A 24213-nucleotide genomic window follows, 5' to 3' on the forward strand; every position below is an offset into this window, starting at 1 on the left:
AACCTCTAATCGACAATTATTGGTTTCTATATAACTAATTAGATTCAAATTATTCAACAATCATATTAAAAAATTTATTGGTTTTTACCGTATATGCTTTAAATCATTAAAAAAATAGATACGGAATTGAGTTTTGAACTTTCACTGTATTTTAGATGATTATGTCCTTCAAGATGCTAACATTTGTATGTTTTCTAATATCGTTTTAATTATTAGAAGCCTGTTTTAAGAATATATTAATATTTTTTAAAAACGTCAACAAATGTGTTTTTAGTATATTTGGCTGATAATTTTTAAGTAATACACAATCTCTTTTTCATGTATCAATACAAACTAATATCATTTATGTTTTATTATACGTTTCCATTTTACTAGGTGTTTCGTATAATGGATCAAATTCCGTTTGATGTTGTGATCATGGAAATTTTTGTATCAATACAAACTAATATCATTTATGTTTTATTATACAAAAACAAGTCATTTGGATACAACGTTTTATCTATCTACTATACTAAAAGAATACATCTTAGCCACATGGCATATTCTTAGCCAACCATTTTGATGATGTGGATACCCTCTTAGGCCAGAGAATTAATCTTTGGGCGGCAATCCTTTTCCCTCACGCGTACTCTACAATCATTCTATTCTAAATCCTATTAAACCCTAATTTCATTCCTCTATCTACGCTTCTTTTCTCTCTGGTTCTCTATCTAAAGGTCTCACAATTTTTCAAATCCATCTCTAATAGAACCCTAATTATACGTTCCTCTCCATTGATCGTTCCTAGAACCCTAATTTGGTTATGTGTATAAATTTGCAGGATTCATGGGAGCAATGATTTCTCTCTGGTTCTCTCTCTAAACGTCTCTTGCTGCTGGATCCCGCATTATGTTGATTTCTTGGGCTACAAAAGTTGCTGAAGCACCTAATACTGATAAGGAGTTCTAGAAATCTTTGTTCCCTGTAAGTAAAGTTAGGGTTTAGTTTTGTATACAATTTGGATTTTGTAAAATTTTGTATTTTTATACATGAGTTTTGTTTAAAGATTTATGTCCAATATTGGTTTTATTGTGATTTGTAGTTGTTTCATGATGTGTGGATTTTTGGAGGCTAGAATCTGTAAGTAATAATATTTAATTTCCATTTGAAGGTTATCAAGATAGTGAAAAAAATATGTATCTTTCTTCTTCTTTTTTTCTGAATTCTTTATGACGAAAGTGACCTTTGTTTTGTGATCGTATCGATTTAACTCGGATAGTGTAACCTCCATTTGGGAGGATCCCCCTTGAAAGTTACTGGTCTGTCTCCTGCTTCAATGGCAGGAAGCGTAATAGAAGAGGAAGACTCTGCTGATGGTACCAAGTCTCATATGAAATTTAATGGTCCGTCTCTCTATCTCTATGGTAGAAAGTGTAAAATAAGAGGAAGAATGTGAGGTGTGTTTTACATAGAGAATGATTATAAGCCACAATTATACTTTGATATAGTAACTGTTGAAATCTTATGAACACTTGCTTAGACCCGAACCAAATTGACTATTTTTTGAAGGTGCATCAATTTATTAGGAGAGTTGGGCTTTAGATACTTCTTTTTACTGAGTTTGAATATTGCAGCTTTTGTGTTCAGTTTATTGTTTTATCATCACACAATAGACACCCTGTATCGTGGAATTCTCTGATTGCCTTTAATCAACATGAGTCTTGGTCTTAGATTGTTTTAGCGGCTCAGTTGAGTTTTAGGATCATTGCTATTTGTTTACTCTTACATTAAATTTATTAAATACCATTACAAATAATTCCAGTTTACTAACTCTATTTGTTAAGAGATGCAGGTTGGTTGGGTTGGCTTTTAAGAGGTCCGCCTTTAATTGACTTTCCACCACATTTTATAAATCTCTTTTTTAAATGCCATTTTAGGCATTGAATAAGCAACTTCTGAAGATGGACGCAAATGGGGTCATTTCATGAAGAAAAGTTGTTGTGGTAGTCAAATTATCTCACTATTGTACAGGTACTCCATTCCCTTTCTTCTATCTTTTGGTTTGCTGTAGTTAAACTATGCTGGTCCATTTTAGGTAAATAGGGAAAGAGGATCTATAGATACACTAATTGTTAATGATTGGTTTTTTCTCGGGTGTTAAATATCCAGTTTTTGGCTCTTCGTGTCTTGCCACTTCGCTCAAGGTGTTTTTAATCATTATCTATCAAATTGCTTATGATATATGCTTCGCTGACTATTGCTTACTGCTACAGCCTACAAGCAGGTTGTCTACAAATAACTGCATTAAGGACTGTCGCAATCATGACTGTAATTTTCTATACACACTACTATACTATTCTGCATAGTACTTCTTATGAGGTTATAGTTCTTATTTTGTCAAAAGTTAAAAACTTATAGCATATTCAAATTCGAAAGCATATATTTATTGATCTTTTGAAGTAAATGCAAATTTATTTATATTGGTGGATGTAAGAAGTAGGAACACATGTTTTTTATTATTTTGATTTCATGTGGAAATTTGTAGAATTTGAATGATATGTTTTGTCATTATAGTTTGGAGAATAGAGGAAAACCTGCTGATGAACTAAGAAGTGTCGATATGTTCATACCTGTGTGTATGATGAGCCTTCTACACTTGATCAGATTAGTACTTTCTGGCTTCAGAACTTAGGTGATTAGAGGTATGTCTTATGTTGGTTTTATTTTGATGGAATTCGTAGATCTGATTCTACTTTTTGTATTAGTTTAGGTTATTCTGTTACGTGTCAATGTTGATGGAATTTTCTATAAAATACATACATGGGGTGAAGGCAATATATGGTGGTGATATTACATGATATTGAAATTGGTTCCCTATACATGGGATGAGTTATGATGGAAAATAATCACTAACGAAAGGTATTTAAGTGAATATCCTTTTTAAATTTGTTCAGGTGGCTAGAAAATATAACTTAGTGATTTTGTGTATTCTGCCTTTTTAAAAGTCAAAGATGTAGATTTTTTATGAGTTGACCAACATCTATTTTGAACAGTTTTTAACAGGGTATGAAATGTTTTATTAAGCTAAAATGCCTTTAATCGATGAATATGGTGTGCTCAATGTTGTTGGAAACTATCAACGGGTCAAACGGGTCTAAACACTTAATCTCTAACAGGGGTGATTTCATACATCTGCGATTATCTTATACACTAATTAATCTCTAATATCTTTTTCTTTGAAGTTCTTTAGGTCTGAAGCAGGGGTTACTCATGTTTTAGTAACTGAAGGCGTTCACTATATCGGTTCCCATGCTACACTACGCCTTCTCAAAGACTCTTACCGTGTAACTATAGTGGTACGCCTTTAGATTTTTATTAATAGTTTACCAATATTCAACTACAATACAAACTAAATTCGTATACTTGTGTTATAGGATAATCTCTCTCGTGGAAACATAGTTGCAGTCAAAGTTCTTCAAGAATTGTTTCCCGAACACAGGAGACTTCAATTCATTTATGCTGATTTGGGAGATGTAAAAGCCGTATCCAACTAAACTTAACTATTATTTTCTGTTATTTTTTTTGGTAACCGAAAGAACCTGTTAGGGAAAACTCACGCACCAATACCCTGCTAACCAGTAGGACCAAAGTATGCGTAAGATAAAACATGCATGTGTGACATGTTTGTTTCCTTGATAAAAATACATTTCAGGTACACAAAATCTTTTCAGAAAACGCATTCGATGCGGTTATGCATTTTGCAGCGGTTGCTTATGTTGGGGAGAGTACTCTTGATCCTTTAAAGTAAGTACTCGCTTTATATAAATATTTTTGTTAAACTTTTGTTGACTGGATTTTACAAACGTGTCTAAATACCTATTTTTATTATAATTATGCAGGTATTATCACAATATTACATCGAATACGCTGGTGGTACTGGAGGCTATGGCCGCACATAATGTTAATACTTTGATATATTCGAGCACATGTGCGACTTATGGAGAGCGTGAGAAGATGCCGATTACCGAAGCAACTCCTCAGGTACCGTACCATGGGCTCTAGGGTTTTAATTCATGAATCTGATTGAATTAGCATGAAGATTATGTTTTCTGATTGTTTTTGTTTTGTTATCTTTTTTGTAATAAGTAGCGTAAATGTGCTGCCATTTGGTTTCTAATTTGATATAAAGTTTGTTTTCTGGCATATACACTTACCATTCTTTGCTGGGCCCATGAACTTTAGGGGTTTAATTGATAAATCAGATTGAGTTGGCATGCTGGTTATGGTTTTCCGATTGTTTCACTTTCATGATTATTAACTATTTTTGTTTTTTATCAAATGTCGACACTAACGCCGTTAGATAACATTCTATATTTTTATATTGATGGAGAGATTTCAATATTCACAATGTGTGGATGTAGTTCACTTTCTTGCCGACCCGTTTTTTATATCTTTATATAGATGTTTGCCGTTAAAAAAAACTAACACGGTTTGATTTGGAAGTTTTGTAGTGGTGTTTCTTTTATGCTAAAATGTGGTGGATTCTTGAGGTAATGATAATTTGCCATCTTGAGAAGTGGCGGCTTTGACCACTTTACTTATTAAGTTGGTTTGGGTTGTGTTTTTGGTCAAACGGGTCAGGTTTGTTAAATTCAAAAGTTTAGCTGAAAGCGGAATGGGGCATATGGTCAAACAAAACTATGAGTCACTTTTTGAGGCATACAACTTCAAAAGTCGTTTCATTTGAAGATTTTATTGAAGTTTTAGAAAAGAAGGTTTAAGTGTTAGTGTGATAACCTGTTTGGACCTAATTCCTTTTCGATTGATCCGATAAGACCTGTTTTGATATTCATAACAGCTGCTTCTATGATCCCAAGATCATTCGAGATTTTGTTGTGAGTAGAACCGAGTCCATCCCTTTCTACATTTGTAGGCTCACAAAACATAAACTTTAATTATATCATTTTTTATGCTCTTCAGTGCTTTCCATATCTTCATGCGTGTTTCGCCACATGTTTACCGTTTCATTCTAACTTTTTTCTTAGACGAGTTGAGCAACTCACTTGACAACTGATACATCACCGTCGAGAAAAAGATTCCGGTAACCCAAAACAATTGATTTCCGCCTGTAACTTGACGATTGACACATCACTATCGAGAGCAAGATTCTGGTAAGCGTTGTACCCCTTCTTATTTTTCTATGTATCTTTACGACTTTTAGATTTTACAATATAAAACTAATTCTTAGAAACAAGAAAACATCGCATTTATTCTTAATGATGGAGAAGGTAGATTATATTTGGCAAATGGGTGAACCTTCGGTTGTGGCTCAGATCGTACTTTGTCAGTAACCGGTCAATTGGGAGTATTTATAATAGTTTTTTTCTTAAAAAAACAATTTCTTTTAATGGATATAGGAAAATGGGTCAATTTAGGCTGTAGATTATCACCAACGAGTCAAGTCAGGATGTACATTGTCACCAACTGGTTAAATGGGTGTTATTTTTTTTTTTAGTTTTTTTCTTAAAATTTCCAATTACTTAATTGATTTTAGGCAAATGGCTAAACGGGTTGATTCAAGTGTACTTTTTTTTTCCCGAAAATTGTGGTTCGGTACATGTACAAACCAATATTGAAGGTGAAAACTGGCAAATATTGGTACCGAAAACGCTAAAGGTCGGTACCGAATTGGTATCAATTTTTCGAGTCGGTTCGGGAAATTTTTAACCAGTACCGAACCTGGTTTTGAACCGGTACCTGAAACCACTTGCACATCCCTATTGGAGACCGATTCCATTTATGTTATTTTGTGTTTTTTGTTAAGTGTTATCTCCCGAAATAGAAATAGTCTACTATATACTTGGATCGTGTATTATGAATTTGGGTAGGATTTTTTTCTTTGTTAATACATTAGCATGAACCAATATTGGTGCTAAAGATGGCATGTCTGACCATTCCATCTTTGTAATGGTGTTTTCTTTATACTAAAACGTGGTGGATTCTTGAGATAATGATAATTTGCTATGTTAAGAGGTGGCAGTTTTGACCAGTTTACTTATTAAGTTTGCTTTTGGGTTGTGTTTTTGGTCAAACGGATCAGGTTTGTTAAATTAAAAAGTTTAGCTAAAAGCGGAACGAGTCATATGGTCGAACAAAACCATGAGTCACTTTTTGAAGCATACAACTTCAAAAGTCGTTTCATTTGAAGATTTTATTGAAGTTTTAGAAAAAAAAAAGGTTTAAGTGTTGGTGTGATAACCTGTTTGGACCTGATTCCTTTTTGATTGATCCGATAAGACCTGTTTTGATATTCATAACAACCGCTTCTATGATCCCAAAATCGTGCCAGATTTCGTTGCGAGTACAACCGAGTCCAACCCTTTCTACATTTGCTTATACGTTCTAGAATTTGCTTATTTTTCTACTACAAATAAATGTATGTTGTTTGTAAGTTTTCTTAAAGGAGATATTTGAGTTTTTCCAGTTCTACATGCGGTGAGTTTGAGTTTTCGCTTTTTGGTTTTGTACAGGAGTCAACATTTGCTCACACAGAGGGTTAAGAAGGTTTTGATTCATCATTCATAGGATATGCAGACAAAGTCGTGGAGGAGCGTATTGCAGACGATGAAGTCATATTGATCAAAGGAACTAAAACCACAAGTGCATGGATTAAAACCTGGCCGAACTTTTTCTTTTTGTTCATTTTCATCGAGCCCTTTCTATTTTAACTATAAAAAGAATTAAATTATCTATTTGACCTATTTATACTAACAAAGATATTAAAATCTTCATTGCAGACATTATTAATTTTTTGAGCTTGAACACGCTGCAAAACCGAAATTGCTATTCTATCCTACAAAATGCCTCTCCAAAGTATTATTTTTGTAACTTTTGGGAATATTAGAACCCTTAGTTTTAAAAGTTCATGCAAATTAAAAAGATTTAACTTATCATTTATTTGGCCTACACATGTGAATGTGTAAATTTTTTTCCTCAACTTTAAATTCAGTTTAAAAGAACCAAATAGATTTTAAAATTAACACACCATAAAAGTTGGTTTGTACTTGAAACAACCCGTCTTCTCTAATGGTCAATTGTATGTTGATTTATCAAAGGTAAAAACACAAGATGGAGTCAAACTACTAATACTTGACAACGAGAAACCTACAGATAAAACAACTAATGTGGTTTATAAAGCGATTTTCAACGACTTGTGATCGTTGCCTTATCAAGGGTTGAAAACAAGAGATGGGGTCAAACTACTCATACTTGACAACAACGGAAAACCTACAGATAAAACAACTAATGTTGTGTATAAAGAGATTTTTAACGAATTGTGATTTCTGCATATTGATGGTTAATAAAAGGCTTTTACCTGATCCGTTTCAACACGTGTATTTATTCATAACATTTTATGTAAACGACGATGATTATAAGATATTATTTTTAATCAACCCGTGTAATACACGGGTTCTTAAGCTAGTTTGATCAATACATGAATATTTTTTTACACAAACAATTTGAATTTCCAAATTAATTTATTTTTAAAAACAAACAAATTGAATTTAAAACCATCAATAACGTAACCGTGAGTACTTTCTTATATTTTTAAAATCAAAGTAGGTAAAAATTTAAGGTTTCGAATTTGTTAATAAACAAAACATTAATAATTTATATTTTATCTTTATTTTTTCCCGTTTGTTAATATCAATTTATAAAATATTTTGCAAATCAAACAAACTATTGAAATTTGTCTCTGTAATTTTGAGAATGTCGTGTATGTTTACCAATGCATACTCCATAGATAGATTTATTTTATAATTTTGAGTTAATAATTTTGTTTACAAATTGACAATCTATTATTATGAAGTAAGATTTTACCTCTTATGTTTAACTTTTAAAGTTTCAAAAACCACTTTTAGTATGTTTTGTAAATAATAATTAATAGGTCAAATATAGTTACGTAAATAATATTATAACAATAATAAATACATTTGAAAACTATGCATTTGAAATTTGGATTGCACTACAGTCAACTTTCAACCTGTTTGGCCTATATGTGTGGTACTCAACCAATGTGATTGTGCATATCAAAAGATATTGTGTTTGTATTTTTCAAAGGTTGGTGACAATGGTGGTGTTAAAGGCTTGGAGAATTCATTATAGTTTTTTTTTTATTTTTTTGTACATGTTAAGTGTTATAATAAAGAACGGACAAAATATTAATAAAGTTCTAATAATCTGTTATAATAAATAAAAGTTTTTTTTTTGTCGTGGGTCATTCAGTGAGGCAAATTTCTGCCTCCAGTTCTTGCCCAAAGTTTCTAACCTTACTCGCAACCCTAACGACTACAACTTTCAATTCAAAACAATTAAAAAACAAGTTTGTTCGCAACCCTAATGACTACAACTTTCAATTCAAAACAATTATAAAACAACTTTCTGACATAGTTTGATTAATATAAAGTAAATTTTCCTACCCGCGAAGTTCGCGGGCGATAACCTAGTTAAATACTATATTTAAACTAACTAAAATAGAAATATGTAAGTTTAGAATGAAGGGAGTACTTCTTAAAGCAAAGTGGTGTTTTGTTTGTGGATTATTGGATTTCATCACTCTATTGGTTATTGGCCGCTATCACCTTCAACTATCACTTTGACATCCGTTATCCTCATCTTAACACTTAGTGTGTTTTGTCACCATATCGTTAACTGATCATTTTGATCATGTTACTATACTTTTGGAGGTGTCCTAAGATCCCTAAAACCTTCCTAAGATCCCTATGACACCCCCAAAAGTATAGTAACATGATCAAAAGTTAGTAATCAGTTAACGACGTGGTGACAGAACACACTAAGTGTTACGTTGGGGGTGACGGGCGTCAAAGTGATAGTTAGGGGGTGGCAGCGGTCAATAGCCAACAGTTGGGGTGATAAAATCCAATAACCCTTTGTTTATTAAATAAATGTATTATATTGCCCATAGCTTTATAGCCTAGTGACATCTATAGAGTGGGATAAGAATTTAGGACCAATCGTTCATGGGTTCGATTCCCATAAGAGGGTTTTACATGGGTTTTCTACTGAATTAGTGTATAGACATTATGCCTAGTGGAGATGTATATGATCGGGTGGTTCCGCTGGTGGCACGATAATACTCCAATGGTCTGTCAGTGATCCAAATTTGTCGTTCAAAAAATAAATAAATAAATGTATTATATTAAGTAGAGATGAACAAGGATAGAAAATGAGATAACCTGGACAGTGGCGAAGCTTGAAATTTCCGACCGGGGACGCGGAAATCACAGGACCTAAAAGTTTCTATAAAACCGAGGGGTCGAAAACATATATACCCAAAATTTCTATACGAAAACTACATACTTTCCACTACTGAGCGAAAAGTTCGGGGGGTCGGCCGCCCCCTCCCGCCCCTTAAAAGCTTCGCCCATGAACCTGGATTAGAATAAAAAAATTAAACGTATAGACTTTTATAGCAGAATAGTTGTTATTGATATGTTGTTTGCCATGCACAAAAAATGGTGCGGGCAGGGCGGATTTATTAGTGTTACAGGGGTAGGGGCAGATCCACCTTATGACGTGGGTGGGCAGCCGCACCCCTTGAAAAAAAAAACTTTAGTGCTATTTTTCGCCAAAAATTCCGACCGCACCCCTTGGAAATTTTCATCCGCAGCCCTTAGAAAAAATGTTAGGAATTTATATAAAAAAAAATTTGTGAACACGGATTGAAACCCGACCAAATTATGTAAACAAGTTAGCCCATTAATCCTTTTGATTAAACTTGTATTCATTCTTGTAACCAAACATCAAGCCCAATAAGTTAATATCAATTCAAGCCCAACCCAAATTACTACTTTAATTAAACAAAATCAGTCCACAAAACAACAAACCCAATTCGACTGCCTGTGCGTGCGACTCCCGCCCTCCCTCAGCCTACTGCTAGCGACTTCGACGACACCTAGCCCCATTCGACTGCAAATTTCCGACCACCAACAACTTGTAATCGCAAATATTAGACAGGTACATGTTTTGTTTTTGGGAATTTTGATGTTTATGTGATTTTGTTCAAGACTCAAGAGATAATATGATAGGTTAAAAAGGTTTAAACTTTTATGTGTTTTGAGGTATTTTTGGGTTGTTCTAGTCTTTATAGGATGAGTTTGTTGTCTCTTAATCTCTTATTGATTATATGATTCTAGTAGAGTGTTTGAAAAGTTGAAATTCAAAACTTGTTGATGTGAATAATCTTAAAAATTTAGGTGATAGTTGTATATGTTATATAGAGAAAGACTTGCTTAAGAAAGTACCTCATGATGTTTTGGATAGATTTTAGAAAAAGAGAACCCGTAGGGCGACATTTGAAATATGTTTGTAACAACATTTAACGTGTTTTGGATGATGATATAAATTTTAGTTAGATTATAAACCGTACATATTAGGATTATTATCTAACTTGTAAATATTAATTAGATCGTTATATGGTATTTTTATCGTTTAGGGTAATCGTGTTCGTTCTTTTGGATTTCCCAACTTTACTCCTGTGTTATTTTACAAGGAATCGCAAACGCAACCACTGTGGGTAGATCTTACTTTTCTCCCTTTTTTATCACTTTAACTTTTTGGGGTGTTTCATATGTCACATTTTCTATGTTTCGTATATTTTTTCTATAACATGCCAAGTTAAGTGTCATATGTGCTTATGTTTATTTCATGTGTTGCATTGCTTGTTTCATTCATATGCTATACGTGTTTACCGCTTTGTGTCATGGTTTCAAGGCTTCGCTTTTCGCCTTTCGGGGATTGAATCACATCATTGTTTCAAGGTTTCGCTTTTCGCCTTTCGGGGCTTGAATCGCATCATTGTTTCGCTTTTCGCCTTTCGGGGCTTGAATCGCATCATGGATTCATAGTATCGCTTTCGCCTTTCGGGGCTTGAATCACATCATTGTTTCATTTCTTATAGTTTGTTATGTCATGTTACATTATTTACATATGGATTGGTTGATTATTGGATTAATTGATTTATGTCACCTATTACACTTAGTATTGCATGTTAAATAATTTTTATTAAATAAAATCAAATAAACTTTTAAAGTTTAATAAAAACAAATAAAGATCTATTCACCAACCTTTGTTGACCCAAAAAACTATTTTTACACATGATACAGGTGAACATGCTTGAAGAGAAGATTGGACATAGGATGGGCCTTAGTTAACAAGAAACGGATAAATGTAGCTTAGTGGTTATGATCAATGTCTCATTTGTAACTGTTTATTTAAATTACTAGGTTATCACCCGGGTGCTATCCGGGTTGGAGAAAACTATTAAGATAAATATCAAGTGTACAAATAAAATAAAATACAAAGTCTCATGTTACATAAATTAGTGATACAGTGGATACACAATTTAAAGATAGTCGACTCCCTTTGAAGATGCATATCCTTCGAGTTACCAAAACCTTTCCCTTAGTAAATTGAGTTTAAACCTAAGTAAATAAAAAAGCAGTCGCTTACCGACATATCTCCCATAGATTTGCTGCATATAGGACAGATGTAGTGTGTGCAAGCATACGCCTATTGAAAAGCAAAGACGACAATAATTAAGTAATCAGCAACAAAGATTTCGAATATAGAAACATAAAAGGTAACATCGTGCCACCTGGAAGCAAGCAGAGTGCATAAAATAACCGCAGGGAAGCGCTTTAACGGCTGCACTTGACGTAAATAAAAAATCACAGCAAATAGGGAAATTTGTTTCCAAACCTTTCTCCCTACACTTATGATCCAATAACTTTATCCCCAAACAGTAGTTACACGTCATACAATGAAAAAAGTCGATTCCGAGACCCTGTCCAAGCCGACATAAGTTGCAAAACGGGCAATGATATACCATCCTGAAAATATTAAATATACAAATAAATGTTTTTGAAAATCTTGATGCGTATCATAAGTTTAAGTGTTTAACTGTTTAATCACCTTTTATCATCGAAGAACTTGCAATAGCTACAATAATATTTTGCCATTGAAAGTCCATTGCAAAATGGGGTTGAGCAAACTGGCCCAACGGGTTGAACTTTCAAGCAATTCATACACATCATTTCAGTTGTAGCTTTCCTGATATAGTAAATAAATAAGTAAGTTTTATTATTAAACCATTAAACTATTACTCAGTGGAAAAGGAGTGGTAACCTGTCCATTGTATGGTCACTGACATTATCATGACAGAACCTGCATGTAAATAGCTTTTGACAATATGCAGCACGAAGCTTGCAGTTGCGTTTATAGTGTTCACAACCGAAGATTTGTTTATCTTCGTCACGAAACGAAGGCGAGCATCTGTGTAGACGTTCGCTATCTGATTCGTCGCTTTCACTTCCTTGAGGTAATTTCTGTTGAGCGGCTATCCAACGGCCACGTTGACCATTAATTTAATTAGTCAGCAAGAATGTTTAACTTGTTTTGACTTAATTTAAAATAGAGTAAAATGCCATTTTCCGATTTTCGTCCCTGAGGTTTTGTTACTTTTGCGACTTTCATCCAAAAGTTTTGATTTTCCGCATCTGGGTCCAAAAGGTTTGAATCTTGCCATTTTCATCCAACTCGTTAACTCCATCCATTTTTTAACGCCAAGTCAAGGGTATTTTCGTCTTTTTAGACATTTTTGTGATGTTTAAAGGGTTTGGTGGGGAGAAAGTCAACAGAGGTGGATCTTTATTTCTTATAGTGTTTTTTATTTTAATAAAAAATGTCTAAAAAGACAAAAATGGCCCTCATTTAACGAAGAAAAATGGATGGAGTTAACGACTTGGCTGAAAATGGCAAGGTTTCAAACCTTTTGGATGCGGATGCAGGAAAACAAACCTTTGGACAAAAGTCGCAAAAGTGGCCAAACCTTAGGGACGAAAATGGCATTTTACTCTTTAAAATAACTGAAATTACCATAAAAATGAAAAAAAAAAAAAAAACCAAAAAAGATAAGGGGAAAATCAAACACACCTGGTCATAAGGTTTTGCATGAGATAAGCCTTCCTTCGGGGATCAAGAATCGGATCACTGGAAACTTTTCTCATTTCTGATTCAAGCTCATTTTCATTCATCCGAATATATATCTTTCCAACCGAGGTTGAAGGTATAACCATTTGGATCTAACACTTCATGTAATTCAGATCCTAAATGAAATTAAAAAAAACAATATAACTAAGATATCCCCTAAAAAGTTAAAACAAACAGAGAGACTGGAATAACAAACCTTGTGAAATATTTTTATCTGACACTGAAGATGATGCATCTGAAGGAGAAGATTCGTCCCACCATTCATTAAGCCACTTGGTAAACATCGTATTTTTGGTAGCTTGTTTCCATGTGTCCATCATTCTGTCTTGTTCTTCTTGAGTAAGTACAAATGTCACCCATGGCAACATCGACTACAACACCTCAGCACCCGTAGTACCAATGATTCGACCCACGAGCTTATCTTGCTCCTCGATAGAAAAATGCATATCGAACAAAGGCCATAATTCAAGCTCTTCACGCAAAATATGCTGATCTAGTGTCACTCTGATCGACTTACACATCCCCTGAACCTTAGTCGCCAGTTCAGCATACTATAAAAAATATAAGGTCTCCAAAAATTTGTTTGAGGTGGCAGTGGCTTTGATGAATCAATAATGGGTGCCTTTGATGAGCTAGTCCTGAACTCAACATATAACTACTTTTTTCAGAAAAGAAAAAAAAACAATGCTGATTAGTTGACCAGTGTGTTGATAAACCAATTTAGTAGGTTTTAAGCATTTGAAAAATCTTTTAGCGACTTCCAACCTATCTGACCCATATCCTCAGCTAGGATTTAAAGCGTTGCCCGTTTTAGATAAAATACAACACGAATAAAGTCAAAAAACAAATTGAAAAGTTGACCCGCTTGATAATTGACAATGAAGAATCCTCTTACGAGTTACGCCATATAAAAGGGGAATGCTAGAGCTGCACTTACAAAAGGTAGTAAGCCTGTAGAAACAATTACGTTACATATACCAAAATTGTAGACATATAAGAAACCATAAATAGAAAATTTACATTTAATTCACTATCTTCTTTAGAATCACCATGTCACAACAATAACGATTAATCTCTTTAAGAACACACTTCCAAAGACCCCTTTACACCAGCATAGAGATGACCCAACTTAGAACAATAGATTTTGTATTGTTTTACAAAATTGATTCTGATTCTAACTTTTAAAAACCCAAATTTGAAGAACCATCTCTAACTTTAATTTACCGACTGTTAAGATCCTTGAACTTTGAAACAACAATAATCACTTTTAAACCTACATCCATACACCCTCATTTAGATATGAAACCCTACTTATAAACATCACATTACACGTCTAAAAACCTAATATCTACACAATTGAGCATTTTAATCGATTTTCATCAACAATTGACGGACAACTAACAACGCAACTTTCATTCGAATACGTAAAACATAACTTTTTGAGATGTACCAGATAACACGGATATGTGCACTTTTCCAACAAAGAAGAGTAACTCAAGACGCCATTAAATCCGAGCCCAGAATCTATATTGGTATGAAAACGAATCGATCTTAGGAGATTTAGGATTCAATCACATAGAAGAGGTTTAGTGCAAACAGAAACAAAAATTGATACATAGAATTAATCAGAGCAAATTAGAATAAGTAATTACCTGTTTCGTTGATCGAAAACTATGAACAAAAGATGTGAATACAGGAAGATACACAACAAACGATCTTAGGAGATTTAGGGTTCAGTCATTAAAGCGATCAACAATTGTGTGTACCATTACCACTGATTCACAAACGTAATAGAGAGGTAGAGAAGAAACGACAGAGAAGAATCTAATTGAAAATGAAATTAGGGTTTGAGTGGTGGGAAAGAAGCCGTGAGTTTAGAAACAATATATACCCGGGTCAAAATCCGGATCCCTTGTCTGCCCATATAAAGAAAAAAAGACCCGAAATTTTGGAGCCAAAACCAAATTCTAGAGTGCCTATGGTGATGCCACATCATTTTCCAAGCCCTTATATCATGACACATCAGCCCTTATTTATCATGTTTATATATATATATATATATATAGATTTGTTATGTGAAACATTCAGTTTAGATTAATGATTATTTAAAAACAAGTAATAGCAAGTCATAAGCTCTCGAGTCAACTCAATCATGCCCCGATCACCTATTCCGCTACGGGTCGAGGTGTGAGAAAGAATATCATAATGCAATTAATAAAGGCGATTTAGCTTAGTTTGATATGGATGATGTCATCAAAATCATCCATCATGCGGGGTGTCTTGGCAAAAACAAGACATAAGACATGCATCAACCGATCATATTTTGAACAACATTTTTTGCTTCTTTACGACATGCAACCAATATTTTTTGCTATTGCCCATGGCATTATAACCTAGTGGCATCTTAGGGGTGTGATAAGACTTAGGAAACATTAGGTCCTGGGTTCGACTCTCACAAGAGAAATAGTGTTTGAGAACAGTAAGATGTAAACATACCTTACCTGCATCACCGAAGATAGAGAGGTTGCTTACACGGATACCCCTGACTCCAAAATATACAACAACAAACACACAAAACAAAATATATAGAAACAAAAATATACCAATAATAAAAGGAGTGGTACAACATGATAGTAAGAATAGGAGCACATACAACATGATATATAACATATAGACATGCAAAGTTGATCTAGTTTGACACAACACGAAGAAAGTCATATGCAACGTCTACCTAAAGTGTAAGATCATTTAAGTCCCCAAACCAAAGCTAACACACATACGTACCACCTACTAATTATTCATAACCTTAATGCTACGCTTTCATGACCCCCAATTGTAGACCATGTGATACAGATCGGAAGCATACTCAAATGGCTCAAGAACAATTGACTAATCAAAGACTGATAAACGAACCAAATGGTTCCATCTTTTAATTCAAAATCAATCAAAAACTAAATAAACAATAAACCCTAACTCCCTACTTATAGGTTAAATCATAATGTAACTAGGAAACAAATACGATAAAATAGGAAATTGAAATCTAACTATATAATAAAAATAAATATTAATATAATCTGCATCATTCTCCCCCTCTTCGAGAAAAACTCGTCCTCGAGTTTTGTTATTGAACCAAACCCACCGGGATCAAAAGGAACCTCAACCCTATTGCTTTTTATTATGAACCGCTTATCCAACTTAACTTTATGGTTCATCTCGCCCAACTCAGGACCTGGACCACCCGGGTCAATAGAAACATCAGATCGTTTCTTGTTCCACTTTTTTGCACCTTTTGAAGTAACATTTTGATCACAAACAAGCACATGAATAGTATCAAACTGGATTCGAGTAGCATCATAGTCAACCGATTTTATTATTTTAATTAGGCTCGCCAAACCGATAAATCCATCAGTTTTTTTGTTGCATTTCGTTGTTGGGCTTACTGGCATTGTAGGCCCACCATGAAAATGCTCAATGACATTATTTGTGTACTGCTGCTGCTCCACCGTAAGTTTACATGGCCTAGAAAGACCTACATTACTTAAATGTAATGGGCCAATAGGAATAATCAGAAGTGGACCTTTACAATTTGTGTTGTATGAACATTGATCCACTAACTCATTTAAACCTTTCTCATTATTAAATATTTCACATGATTCAATTTGAGAAGCTTGTACAGGTGTATATGCCCCACCATTTTTAAAGATATTATCTACATGCACGTGATCGCATAATATCACCCCTGTTTTCTGAATATTCGAAAAATCCCATTCCATTTGAAATCCCAAAATCCTTAGGCCAACATCCAATCTTATAGTTTTTTTCGGCATAAAGGATGGACTTACCGTAGAAGCACATTGAATCCAATAGATAGTCGCCGAACCACCCATCACCACCGTAGAACCACCAACTTCAACACTTTCAATACTACAAAACTTGGAAATCGCTTCATCAAAACCACAACGATATGAACTACCGGTTGCCCAAGCATACCACACATCATCCTCATACTCATCAAATACGGGAGAAGAATCATAGATAAGGTCAGGATCCTCGTTGCCTCCGGCGGCGAATCTACAGGGATGATAACCATCACATGATTCACGAAAGTTTGCATGGTCCACAATCTAGTTGCCTCGGGCGGCGAATCTACGAGAATGATCACCATATCCTCGCGGATTAAAAGGAACTCCGTCGTTGCCTCCGGCGGCGAATCTACGTTCGAAAGTTTCTTCTTTTCCACGTAGAGCCATGGCAGAATTTTTTCGAGATCAGCGGGAACATCACCGTCGATACGCCGCAGGAGGCAACGGCGATAATCCACGTGATCCTCGAGATGACGAGATCGCAAGGTTGCACCAACGCATTCGGGATTTGGAGTTTCTGCACGATCAGAGGGATGACGAACGCACGGAGTCGGATTACCATGCCGGGCACGATGACTTTCATAACCCGTTTGGGGGCCGACGCCCTCGGTATCACTCACCGCCACCGACAGATCCCATCCGTTCCTTGGGTATTCGGGTGGAAATTCTGGAATTCGAGGGACAGGTCCAACCTGACGATTTCATTGAATGGCTTCACACCGTCGAACGGGTTTTCGAGTTACGGGATATTCCAGATCATTTAAAGGTAAAGCTTGTCGCTGTTAAGTTTCGAAAGCACGCGTCGTTATGGTGGGAACATATCAGACGCAAACGGGTTCTCGAGGGCAAGCAGAAGGTGCAGTCGTGGGAGAAGATGAAGAAACTCCTCACAGCAAAGTTTCTTCGGTACATCACAGGCAAGAATCGTATTTGGAATACCATAATTATAAACAGGGATCCTCAACCGTTGCCGAGTTCGTCCTCAAATTCGATAAACTACGCATGCGTTGCGGGTTAGACGAAGACGAAGAACAGGTAATCGCGCGTTTTCTTGGTGGCCTGTGCACCGATTTGTCCGACGCCGTTCAGCTACAACCATATTGGTCCTTTGATGACGTTTGTCGACTGGCTCAGCGGATCGAAAAACAACAACAAGCAAAAGCCAAATTTCCCGTCACCAGGCCAGCCCAAACCTCAAATACTCCAGCGAACCGTCCGGGCCCAATCAAAGCCGACGGTGCGCCTACTGCTCCACCAGGCCCAGCCCAGCAACCTCCGGCCACATCTCAGTCTGTACAGCGGTGTTATAAGTGTCAAGGAATCGGTCATTTCCGCTGTGAATGTCCGAACCGTCAAACCGTGGCACTTACCGAGGATATGGGGCCAGTTTATGACACCGACACCGAGGCCGACATCGAGCCCTCCGAGACATTATACCCCGATCGGGGTGAAGCTTTAATCGCTCAACGTGTCCTTAACTCGTCCGTAGCCACTGACGCCGACGAAACTTCGTGGTTACGGAATAATATTTTCCACACCAAATGTACGTCCAAAGGAAAAGTATGCACGATCATTATCGATGGGGGGAGTTGCGAAAACATGGTCTCGTCTATGATGGTTGAAAAACTGGGCCTCGACAAACAGGATCATCCCGATCCTTACCAGCTCTCGTGGCTAAAAAAGGGAAACATTGTTAAGGTGACACACCGGTGTTTGGTTCCGTTTTCCATCAGGAACAAGTATGTGGACGAAGTTTGGTGCGAAGTTATCCTGATGGATGCTTGCCACATTTTATTGGGACGCCCGTGGCAATACGATCGCCGGACGAAACACGATGGTTTTCGAAATACATATTCGTTTGAAAAGGATGGTGTCAACATAACGCTCACACCCTTCGATCCGAGGCCCTCCCAAACCGCGGCCATGATCCTCTCCCGGAGTGAGTTGCTCGATTATTCACGGGTTACCGGCTCCACATTAATCCTCGGGTTAGTTATCGCCGAGGAGAACCTCGTCGCTCCCACACCACCATCCGAGATCCACCCATTGCTCGCCGAGTTCGCGGATGTTTTCCCGGATGAGATACCGAAAGGCCTTCCCCTCATGCGGGAAATCCAACATTGCATCGACTTTTTGCCCGGCTCGAGCATCCCAAACAAGTCGGCTTACCGTATGAACCCAAAGGAGTTTGATGAACTTCAAAAACAGGTGAGGGAGCTACTTGACAAGGGCCTAATCCGTGAGAGCATGAGCCCGTGCGCGGTACCCGCACTCCTCGTCCCTAAGCCAAACGGGGCGTATCGTATGTGCATCGACAGCCGCGCGGTTAACAAAATTACGGTCAAGTACCGTTTTCCGATACCACGTTTCGAAGACTTATTGGATCAATTGTGTGGGGCTACAATTTTTTCGAAAATAGATTTACGAAGTGGTTATCATCAAATCCGCATGCGACAGGGAGACGAGTGGAAAACGGCTTTTAAAACACGGGATGGCTTATACGAATGGATGGTGATGCCGTTTGGCCTTTCTATCGCGCCGAGTACCTTCATGCGCCTTATGAACCATGTCTTCAAGCACTTGATCGGTAAATGTGTAGTTGTTTATTTTGATGACATTTTGATCTTTAGCAAAACCTTCTCTCAACATCGGGCCCATTTAAAATCTGTCTTTGAAATATTACGGGCACACAAGCTTTATGCCAACAAACAAAAGTGCCATTTTCTTACAAAAGAAGTTGTCTTTTTGGGATATCTTGTTTCGGCCCAAGGTATTCGCATGGAGCAATCGAAGGTGAATGCTATCACTTCTTGGCTCATCCCTACAACGGTCCATGACATACGGAGTTTCCATGGTTTGGCATCATTTTATAGACGATTTATTCGCAATTTTAGTGCTATTGTCGGCCCAATAACGGATTGTTTGAAAGCTGCGAAATTCACATGGACCAAACAGGCCCAACAGTCGTTCGAATTCTTGAAGCAGGCTGTTACCGAAGCGCCAGTTTTGGCACTTCCGAATTTCGAACTTAGTTTTCAGGTGGAGTGTGATGCGTCCGGGGCTGCTATCGGGGGTGTTTTATCACAAGAAAACCGGCCCGTTGCTTTTTTTAGTGAAAAACTAAACGATTGTCGCCGGAAATATAGCACGTACGACAAAGAGTTTTACGCCATAGTGCGTAGTCTTGAGCATTGGCGACATTACCTATTGCCAAACGACTTTGTTCTTTTTTCGGACCACCAAGCGTTGCGTTATATTCAAGGCCAAGCTAAATTAAACTCCCGACATGCTAAATGGGTCGAGTTCTTACAAGAGTATTCGTTTGTCATCAAACACAAAGCGGGTCATGCTAATACCGTCGCCGACGCTCTGAGCCGCCGGCCTTGTCTCGCGGTCGTCTTACAAACTCACGTGGCTGGAATCGACTCAATCCGCGACCTATACCGCGACGATGCGGACTTTGGCCAGCCGTGGGCAACCTGCCAATCGGGCTCATTCAACGACTATCGGGTACGTGATGGTTTTTTGTTTAAAGGTTCTAAATTGTGTGTTCCTAGATCGTCTTACAGGGATGCCATTATTCTTGAATGTCACCAAGGGGCCCTCGCGGGACACTTTGGAAGGGATAAAACAGTGAACCAAGTCAAGGAACATTTTTTTTGGCCAAAGCTTGATCGAGATGTCATGCGCATTATTCGTCGTTGCCGAACTTGCCATATTGCAAAAACTCACGGAACAAATCACGACCTTTACACACCCTTACCCACCCCGTCGGCCCCATGGGAGGATGTTTCGTTGGACTTCGTTTTGGGCCTCCCGAAAACTCAAAAGCAGAAAGACTCTATTATGGTTGTGGTGGACCGATTCTCAAAAATGGCCCATTTTGTCGCCTGTTCGAAAACATTTGATACGTCACAAGTGGCCCGGTTGTATTTCTCCGAGATCGTTCGTCTACATGGCATTCCAAAGACTATAACGTCTGACCGGGACGTTAAATTTGTGAGTCACTTTTGGAGAACCCTTTGGAAGCGTTTGGGTTCTAAGTTGCAGTTCAGCAGTTCACACCATCCACAGACGGATGGTCAAACGGAGGTTACTAATCGGTCACTAGGGAACCTCCTTCGAAGTTTGGTTGATAAAAACCCAAAGTTATGGGATACGGTTCTACCTCAGGCGGAGTTCGCGTATAATAGGTCACATCACAGTTCCACGGGTCTATCACCTTTTTTTGTGGTTTATGGACGAAATCCGTTCACGCCTATTGATTTGTTACCGTCCAATGATCCCACTCATTATTCCGCCGAGGGCGACGCACGTGCCGAACAAATTCAAAACTTACACAAACAGGTTCGGGAACAAATTGTACAACACAACTTGCAGTATCAAGCTAGGGCCAACAAACATCGAAAGAATGTGGTTTTCAAAGAAGGGGATCTTGTTTGGATTCATTTGCGCAAAGAACGATTCCCTCCGGGACGTTTTGGCAAGCTAAAACCAAGAGCCGACGGTCCTTTTCGAGTTGTCAAGCGAATCAACGACAATGCCTACCAAATCGATCTACCCGGACACTACAACGTTTCAGCCACATTCAATGTTTCTGATTTGATGCCATACGAGGGGGACGATGATTCAAGTGACGACTCGAGGACGAGTCTTTTTCAAGAGGGGGAGGATGATCACGGCCCGACACAACGTGACCCGACCGGTTCTACCCGTGACTTTAGTCTCGCGGTTCACACAAGTCACGCGACTTAAGTTTGGTTATTTTATTTATTTGTTTTCTTTATCTTGTTATTTAAATTTCAAAATAAAAGTTTCATGCCTATCTTTTAGATAGGAGCCAGTTGTTTAAGTTCGGATTGCTGCTACATTTCTATTCAGTTTTGGTTTGTTCATTTTTTTCAATTCAATAAGAACTTCGGATTTGAAGATCTTGGTTTCAACGTTATCGGAATTTGATAACGGGTTTAATTTTCATTCGCTTCCGGATCACCATGCCTTTAGAGAGATACACTCTACCATATCCTACCTAATCCGTTCATCCCACATCAATTTGGCTCTACCTCTAGATTAATAATAGTTGTTATAACTGTTAATAAATAAAACCAACTTAGAATAAAATATAAATTATGTGTTTTACTTATTAAAGTTATAACGATATATTAGTAAATTAATTAATTTTGAAGATTAATAATACACACAACTCCTTTTATATTATATTGATAAACATTTTTTTTTTGTATTTAATCAAGGGTAAAAGATTAGTATTATGTTACATGTTAAATTAAACACTAAACTTATTTACAAATGAATGGAAAGTATCATCTTTACATTTGACTTTGGTAAGATAATATTGCTTAGTATTTAATATATGAATGTCAATTGCAATGATTGTAGAATCCTTATCACCGAATGCATGTTTCTCATCATTTTAAGGGATATAATGTTGGATGTTAGTTACATGGACAAACCATAGGATTAGAATTGATAAGTGATAACCCATAATTGAATCAACATATTAACTAAACTAGTATTAAGCCACTGCATTGTAGCAATTGTCATAAAATTGTGTTAAGTAGTAGTAATACTATACCATTGTCAACGACCACCAACACCGAAAAAGCTCATAAAAACAAAATAAATAAAAAGGGGAAAAAATAACGCCAAGCGAAAAGCAGACGTAAAATCTTTGAATTACGCACGCTCGTTGCTGAGAAATTAAACCGAAACGTAAAACATAGAAAAAATAACTAAGTCCATCCAGGACCCGCGTGTTGGACGAACTTATCAAACGCAGAAAAATAGATGTGATGCAACGGGCCAGTCAAACGGGAAAAAAATATACGAAAAAATGTTGAACCCCACACACACGTTGCGGACGTTAACTCACAAATTTAGAACGAAACGTAAAATTTGGGAAAAATGAAAAGTATGGTGGACCAAAATTGAAAATAAAAAAGAGCTGGGATTAAATTGTAAAAGATGAAAAACTTTGAGTAAAAAGTAAAAAAAAAAACAAATTAAAGGGTCTAAATTGCAAAATTGAAGTTATTTATTAATTTTATATAAAGATAAGGATAAAAATAAGTGATATCTTTATATTGATTATTAATTAATATTAATATTAAAAGAAATTTATTAAACAAATATAAATAAAATTTATGAGGTTGAAGGAGAGAATGTCATGTGACATTATTTGTAGTGTTTTATTAATAAGTTAGATATCATTCTTAACCCAAACAGACATAATATCGACGTCATGAAACCTAAATATTTTTATATGTAAAACGAGTTAAATAGGTTGGCAGGTTGCAAAATAATTTACAAAAAAAAAGGTGTAAATGGTTTAAACTGGTTAACTGGTTTAATTTCTAAAATATTTGTTTTTATTATTCTTTTGTTAAACGATGGCCGACTTGTAAAATTTGTGTACAATCCAACATGACTCATTTAGTTACATGGATAATAGGTCAACCCAAAAACACATTGTAGACGTAATAACTCAAAACAAAATTATTTTCCTGTCGTGCAAAGATCTATCCCTTGTCTTATCGCCATAAAATGTTTAGTTCATATTGAGTAATAGCCTACAGTAAATCACGATAGTGATTTATGTAAATATGGATTGTAGTTATTGTATTATTCTCGTTTATTTGCTTTCCTAGTTTAGGCTCTCTTGTACATCTATATATTGTAACCTTATGATCAATAACAATTCGATTGATTGAGTCTTAATATGGTATCAGCCAAATAAGGCGATCCTACCTCTCTTTCCCCTCCTCTTTTTTGATTCTGTTTTTACCCTACCAGCCGCCACCCATGGCCTCCCCCTCTTCTTCGACCACAGCCACCTCCAACCTTCACTCCCTTCTGCACTTCATCCCCCACAAACTCACATCCTCCAATTATTTAGCTTGGAGCCAACAGATCACCCTCCTGCTATCTCTCCAAAAACTTACCGGCCATGTTGACGGTAAAGACTCCATCCCAGCCGAAACCATTCAAGTCAATGATAAACCTTCTCCCAACCTTGATTATCTAACCTGGATATCCGATGATCAGACTGTATGCCTTCTTATTCAATCCTCTCTGTCGGAAGAAGCCATGTCCGAAGTTATCGGGTTGTCTACGGCACGCCAAATCTGGTTAGCCTTAGAGAGTGCCTACAGTCACCGTTCGACGAACCGGATGCATACGTTGCGTGATAATCTTCGTATCCTGCAGAAGGGTTCCTCCACGGTTGCCGAGTTTGGTCGCAAATTCAAGGCTATTTGTGACCAACTTGCTGCCATTGGTCATC

General features: G+C 36.6%; 1 protein-coding gene and 1 pseudogene across 1 annotated transcript; one reads left to right on the forward strand and one right to left on the reverse strand.

Annotated features, from left to right (window-relative positions):
* Positions 1-3068: 3068 nt before the first annotated feature.
* Positions 3069-5046, forward strand: LOC110869849 (probable UDP-arabinose 4-epimerase 2). The gene is made up of 6 exons (XM_022119061.1): positions 3069-3131; positions 3222-3335; positions 3414-3521; positions 3692-3783; positions 3879-4020; positions 4960-5046. Exons 1-6 carry the CDS (start codon positions 3069-3071, stop codon positions 5044-5046), a joined length of 606 nt encoding a protein of 201 aa, XP_021974753.1.
* Positions 5047-9411: 4365 nt separating this feature from the next.
* Positions 9412-14043, reverse strand: LOC110869850 (annotated as a pseudogene).
* Positions 14044-24213: the final 10170 nt, after the last annotated feature.

The sequence above is a fragment of the Helianthus annuus genome, chromosome 8 (assembly GCF_002127325.2).
Source record: "Helianthus annuus cultivar XRQ/B chromosome 8, HanXRQr2.0-SUNRISE, whole genome shotgun sequence".
Taxonomy (NCBI): domain Eukaryota; kingdom Viridiplantae; phylum Streptophyta; class Magnoliopsida; order Asterales; family Asteraceae; genus Helianthus; species Helianthus annuus.

Coding starts and splice junctions, on each gene's coding strand:
- LOC110869849 (XM_022119061.1), top strand. CDS start 3,069: ATGCCTTTAATCGATGAATATGGTGTGCTCAATGTTGTTGGAAACTAT. Junction 3,132..3,221: donor ACTATCAACGGGTCAAACGG/GTCTAAACACTT, acceptor TTTTCTTTGAAG/TTCTTTAGGTCTGAAGCAGG. Junction 4,021..4,959: donor TTACCGAAGCAACTCCTCAG/GTACCGTACCAT, acceptor TATGCTCTTCAG/TGCTTTCCATATCTTCATGC.